Below are 6,466 nucleotides of genomic sequence, written 5' to 3' on the forward strand. Positions count from 1 at the left end.
AGGCCCGGCCCCGCGAGCATGGCACCGCCGCCCGCAGCGCCCCCTGCCGCCGGCTCCACCAGCGGCGGGCGGGGAGAGCGGCACTGCGCCTGCGCGGCGGGCAGCGCGCGGAGCGGCGACTCGAGCGGCCCGCCCCGCCCCTGCTGCGCCCTCACGTCCGGCGCCATCTTGTACCGGAAGAGCGGCGCGACCCGGGCGGGAAAGGGGGGGGCGTGGAAGGGGAGAGGAGGGTGATAGAAGTATAAAGTGATTTATACTAAATGTGAAAAATGCGTATTTTATGATCGGTTTTTTGCAAATATTAAAATGAATATTGTATGGTTGTGTTAGAAAGTTACGCTGTATTAAGACTCTTAAGTAGCGTGTTAAATATAGGTTTAGGTTATAACAAAATGTTAAAACAGAAACTATGCTATGTAAGATACTTTTTTTCTAAAGAAAGGACTCGCACCGAGCCAGCAGCCACAGGACACCTCAATCTTTCAGAGAAAAAGAATTTATTGCCCTCTTATCAGGAGTAACTAACTTCCTGCCTCGCTCAGGCAGGACGACGCCGTCAGGATTAAGAGGAAGAAGATGACATGACCAGACAGAATCCTGTGTTTGAATGGAATTTATGCATCATGTATGAGGTGTATGAATATGCAACAGGCTGTTGTTTTTAAGGGTTAATCCTCTGTTAACGTGTGTCCTTTTTTTGAGCTTATGCTGCCCAGAAAAAGGTACTCGGACTGTCTGTAACTCTTTGTTTCTATTGTTTCATATTGTCCTAATCTAAATTGTCCAAATTATTATTACTCTAATTATATTGCTATTTTTATAACCATTTTATTATCATAAAACTTTTAAAAATTTTAAAAACAAGTGATTGGTGTTTTTCACAAAAGAAAAGGTTCATCATGCAAGATGAGTTTGTTATAAAATTTGTTTTATTATACCAGACAGAGATACGGTTTGGAGACGTTGCTCTGGAAAAATTCTGTGAACTTCTAATGCAGTACTTCCATAGCACAAAGCCATGTAAAATAGAATTGGTAGTGGGTTCGTGGTATCTGCTGAGGCAGAATAGGGCGGTTGGGAAGCTCACCACAAAATCAGAGCTGTGGATTTCTGTAGTTGAGGATTTTTTGCTCTTTCCAGGAAAAAATCCTGCAGTGCTTACTTGGGCACTCGAATAAAATGTCTTTTGCCTGAGCCTTATTCAGAACACTAGAGGGGCAAAAGTAACTAGAAATTTAATTTGCTCTGTAAGAAAGCCCATGGATTTATTAACCTCATTTCTTCCCAACAAGGTCAGAATACATACATCCTCAGCTACTGCTGCATGTGTGAATTTTTGGACACCACTGTCATGATAATGGGGAATTACTGTGATTTCAGCACATTTTTTACCAGAGGGAAGCAGATCTTTGCTGAAGATCATTTAGGTTAATTTTTCCAGATTTTGGAGAAAGCCTTGGTAACATTTAGAAATCAATATATTTGTGTGTACTGTTTTTTTTTTTTAAACACAGCACTCTCCTATGTAGGATTGGTGAGTTGCTAGTTTGTGAAGGCAAGGTTAGCTCTCTTGCAGAGACAGCTGGATAAGGGCAGATGACATGAATTATTTGCCTGTGTCTGTAACAGGCAGTCATAAGAGGTATCACTGGAAATATTTGTAATTTGGAGAAAAAGGCTTATGGTTTGTTGCCAAGGTGCTGACAAAGGAAACGATTTCTTTACAACATCTGATTCAATTGTTCTCTGGCTGAGTTAAATGGAGTTGGGTACCCAGCTTGCAAACACCAGTGTGCTTAAATCTATTTGCAATTGCAAATAGACTCCATTAATTCCACTGTTATCACATTGCTGATTTCAGTGGGAAAACTCACAGTAATGGATGTTGGGCATGTATTTAAGTCTTCTGAAAAATTAAATTTTGCTTCTGAGCAAAACTGCAGTTATATCACTATGATTATTTAAAATAGAAATCTCCACTGGTTCATCAGAATCTTGATAGCCATTCCCCTAAGTGCACAGAGAATCATGGAATCCCAGATTGGTTTGGGTTGGAAGGGCCCTTAGAGACCACACAGTCAATCCCCCTGCCATGGGCAGGGACACCTTCCTCTAGAGCAGGTTGCTCCAAGCTCCATCCAGCCCGGCCTTGGACACTCACAGGGATGGGGCAGCCACAGCTTCTGTGGACAGAAGTTTTCATATATTTTTTCTCATTGGCTTGGATTCTTCTGCAATGGGAGCTACATGGATATGCCTTTTTCTGTCAAGGCAAAACCTGAAAACAAAATTTATCTGCAGATTTTAATTGTCAACCTAGAATATATAAAGAAAAAAAAAACCTAACAATGCTTTGGAAAACAGCTGTTTCACATTTATTTTGTTCTTTAAGAAAAGCTTTGCTGAATTAATCTGATGAGCCTCTCACTTCAAACACCTCCTTGTGGAGTTCTCTCACAGTCCCCTAACACATCCTCCTGGACAAACCAGACAAAATTAAAGGCATCCCATCACTCTTAGCAACCTCCTATGCCTCTCACTACTGACTGTGTTAAATAACTCAGTAAATGAATATTACAGCTCTCATTGTCTGAAGTTGAGAAGACATCAGAGTACAGCAGGCTGGGAAAGTGCTTAATGATACTAGAGACATTTTCCCCACTGTATGAATTCAGCAATGAATATCCATTGAAAAGTGAGAGATATCCAGAAAAATAAATATGTGCAAGCATTTGCCTGTCTTTGTTGTGCACCTCAAGTAAGTCCTCTTTGTCATTGATGCTGCTACTGGAGATAGTCACACTCTGCTCTGGAAATTGTCCCTTGACCTTGTTTACCTGGAGCTTTCAAAGTCCCCATACGTCCAAATATTCCACTGGGAGAGGAGTGGTGCTACAGAAGGACAGCTTCAAATCCCTGTACATCTCTGTCCAAAGTTTCTCTCGTCTGCCTCACGATCATTGTGAAAAAGGACAGAAACTGGGACCACCAGGAAAGACCCTGTTTGGAATCCTGGTCTTGCTGGAGATGGTTTCTTGCCAAGATCCTGAGGCCTGAGTGGAGCTTCTGGCCTGCCAAGCTATTGTTTGCAGGTGTGTTTGCTATATGCAACACTGAGCCCAGTGAAAGGAGAAGGGGCACTCTGCCCTTTCTTTGCCTACGCCCGCTCTTCGCAACAATAGCCCTGGAATTTCCCCAGCTCTTGGCTTGGGTGGACTTTTCTGAGGTAGCCCTTGGTGATCCCCATGGAAGACCCTTCATCTGTTTTACAACCACCATGACAGACAGACTGAGATGGGAGAAGCCTCTCCCTCAAGGACTGAGACATGAAACCCCTATATGGAAAAGCTCCCCCTCCTCCCAAAAACTGAGACTGAAACCCCTAACCCAGGGGAGGTGTGTGGGGAAGGCAAGCTGACCAAAGCCAGATGGATGCCTGCAGGTGTGACCATTGGACCAAGAAGACAATGGTTCTCGTCTACTGCTGAGAATATGGACTGTTTGTACCCTCCTTCAATGCCTTCTTTTTTTTTTCCATCAGCAATTACAATAGACTATTCTTTATTACATTTGATTCAAGACTTGTCCCCTTCCCCCATCAAAACAGGACTATAATAGAAGCTTGAGTTGAGCAGTATCTCCGAGATCTCCCCTGACATGACCAGAAGAATTCCATCAGCTGGACTTTGAAGGACTCCATCGTTCTACATTTGGTAGCTATATACCTTCCTTTCTCTCCCTCCCTCTCTTTTCCCTATTTTTCCCTTTTTCCCCAATTCCTCCCCAACGCATTTTGCTGTGGTCATTCAATAAAGGTGCATTTGTTTTTGATTATTACTGCAAATCCCCTTACTGTGTCAGTTTTTTGCACTCTGAGATCAATTAACGAACCGTCACGAAACCCGTTTGTAAGGACGGATAGTGACAATCCCACACCTCAGCTTGGAAGCTGAGGATCATCTCCAGCACAGAGAGGTGTGTGTGAACCAGATGGTCAGGTGGCTGTTGTAGGTATTTTTTTACATGGTAGAAAGCAGCACTGTTTTGCAGTTGCACACCAAGTTTGCCAGGCAGTAATTGCAGTCACGGATAGGCATGGAACAACTGCAGTTGTGAATTGTGTTTTCCTTAGTGAAAATTAGTGTGTGGTTCTCCTGACTTCTGACAAAACTGATGTGCATGCCAAGGAATCCAGCCAAAATGAGAACCAGACAAATGGAGAAAGCAGGGTAGGCTATTGGCTTCCTTAGCATTGGTGCCAAGCTGCCAAATGTCTCCTCCTTTTACTGATTTAGACCACTTAGCTTTACCTAGTGAGGAAAAGCAATTTCTTTATAATACTAAAGATCTCTCAATGGTTAATATTACTTTGCTTTTCCACTCATTATCTGTCACATCTATTTAGAGCCATTTCTCAGTTCTGCAGTAAGGAGAAAGCACAACTACACTGATTTAGAAAACAGATTGTGACTAAAGTTTGGGAATCTTTTTTCATTCTTCCTTTGTTCTAAATTTTCATCTGCTGTTTCATCTGTTGTTTCATCTGCTTATAAGACAGCTTGGACACATTCTTTTCTATGGCAGCTTTTATAGGGCCTGGCCTGTGCAGAGGTAAGGACAGGACCAGGAGTTGTGCAGGACAATTGCTGCTCGTTTCTCCTTTCTGCTTTCTTTGCTTCCAACCAGATAGGAGTGACAAAAGACCCTGTTCTCCACTTCCCTGAGTGAGGCAGTCTGAGAAGAGCTGGAAGTGATAGTTTTGTTTTACACCTGAATTGCTTAGTAACATTGTGATAATCTTTCCCTTAAACTGGTGTAGGATATACTGGGAAAAGGGAGGGAGGGAGGGCAGTTAAGGGCAGAAGTGTTGTTGGGCACAGCAAATATCCTTCTGAGCTATGAGAAATGCTGATAAAACCTGATTTTGATCCATGTCAAGCTACATCTGCTCCAGCCTTAGTCTAAGTTTTGAGGACCAGGAACCACCTCTCACTCTGTCTTGCACAACAACTACAATAGGATAGATCCAGGCTCTGTCAGTTGCTCTGCCTCCACTTCATTTACCCTTGCAAAGCAAAATAGCAGCTCCACACATACCTATGACAATGGAGCAAGTTCCCATCCCAGCCATGGGCCACCTCAAATAGCTGGGAGCATGTTTGGTGGGATTCTTGGATTCTCAGTTGCCAGCCCTTTGGTTTTCAGACTGGAGTTGAATTTTACCAGGAGCATCTGTGTTTTCCTGACGTATTATTATATGATGGTACAGCCAATGAAGTACAGTGCAGTTTCTTAACAGAAATTATAAAGATGTTGGAAAGTTTGTCTAATTTGATGTAACAGGTTTGAAGCACCAAGAAGCATTAGAGACAAATTTTGATCAAAGATGACAGGTTCTAGTGAAAGCAGCAGTAGAGCACATGATGGATATAGAATTTGGTCCTTATAATCTAAAAAGATTGATTCACATCCATAATGCTTGTTTGCAGCACTTCAGAAAACATGGCAATACACCTAGTTTTTTAGACTTCTGTTATTAATATTCTTGTTCCTGTTTGTCCTATTCCAGTAAAGATAAGTAGACAGTAAACTGTTCTTATCTCAATCCATGAGCTTTGCCTTTTGTGCCTCCAGTTGGAGGTGGGGGAAAGAAAGCATGGGAGGCTTTTTCAGTGGGAGTACTGAAGTGGAGAATACCATTCCCAAACCATGACAAAAGGATGCAGATATTTAAGTTTTTAAATCAAATATTTAATCTATGTTGTGGAACATACCAGAAATTCCAGTCCAGCTGCTGGCTGATGTTTAACTCCAAAGGTCAGACTCACACAAGCTGTAGCTGTTGTAGTATCATTATTGCTAGAAATGTTTCCACTATCTAAGCATTTAATCACATGGGAAATCCTATTTCTAGACCTCCACACTGCTCATTTTCTCAATCCTTAACAGTGACTAACAGTTGTGATAGACCAGAAGTCTGTAACATCAACACAGTTTCACAGTTAAATTAAATTATTTGGATTTTTCTGTGCTGGAGGAACTATTTGTAAGAAATCCTAGACAATGTTGACAGCATGAGTTTGGACTAGGTAAAAGAGATTCAAACTCCCACCTGTGTCAAAAGGAGTGATACTGCTTTTTCCACTTAACATTTGAGGGATTAATATTCATCAAACATTAGACTAAAATGCTTTGATGCATCCTCATTAGTTTTAACTCTTTTTTCTCAGTACCTGAAGAGTGGAGAACCTTTAAAGTTCTCTACTGGTTTGCAGCCAACCAATCAGGTTTATCTTAGCTAATAACATTTGGGCTCCATCAATCTGAATCCAAACAAAAGTCTAAATTCTGGCATTCCAGGAAATTTAAACTCCAGAAATACATCTGTTCTTCTCTGTTCCCTGCAAATCAGAAACATTTCTATCCAGTTCTCAGGATTTAGTTTCTGTGTGGCTTTGTTGAGGGA

General features: G+C 41.9%; 1 protein-coding gene across 1 annotated transcript; it reads right to left on the reverse strand.

Annotated features, from left to right (window-relative positions):
• Positions 1–2,428: 2,428 nt before the first annotated feature.
• C2H21orf62 (chromosome 2 C21orf62 homolog) lies at positions 2,429–4,253 on the reverse strand. Its single transcript, XM_058045572.1, is given in 3 exon segments — positions 2,429–2,924; positions 3,943–3,972; positions 3,975–4,253. Coding segments are annotated over 3 exon segments (717 nt in total). The 3' UTR covers positions 2,429–2,516.
• Between the last annotated feature and the right edge of the window lie 2,213 nt (positions 4,254–6,466).

This window comes from Melospiza georgiana, chromosome 2, assembly GCF_028018845.1.
Source record: "Melospiza georgiana isolate bMelGeo1 chromosome 2, bMelGeo1.pri, whole genome shotgun sequence".
Classification (NCBI taxonomy): Eukaryota; Metazoa; Chordata; class Aves; order Passeriformes; family Passerellidae; genus Melospiza; species Melospiza georgiana.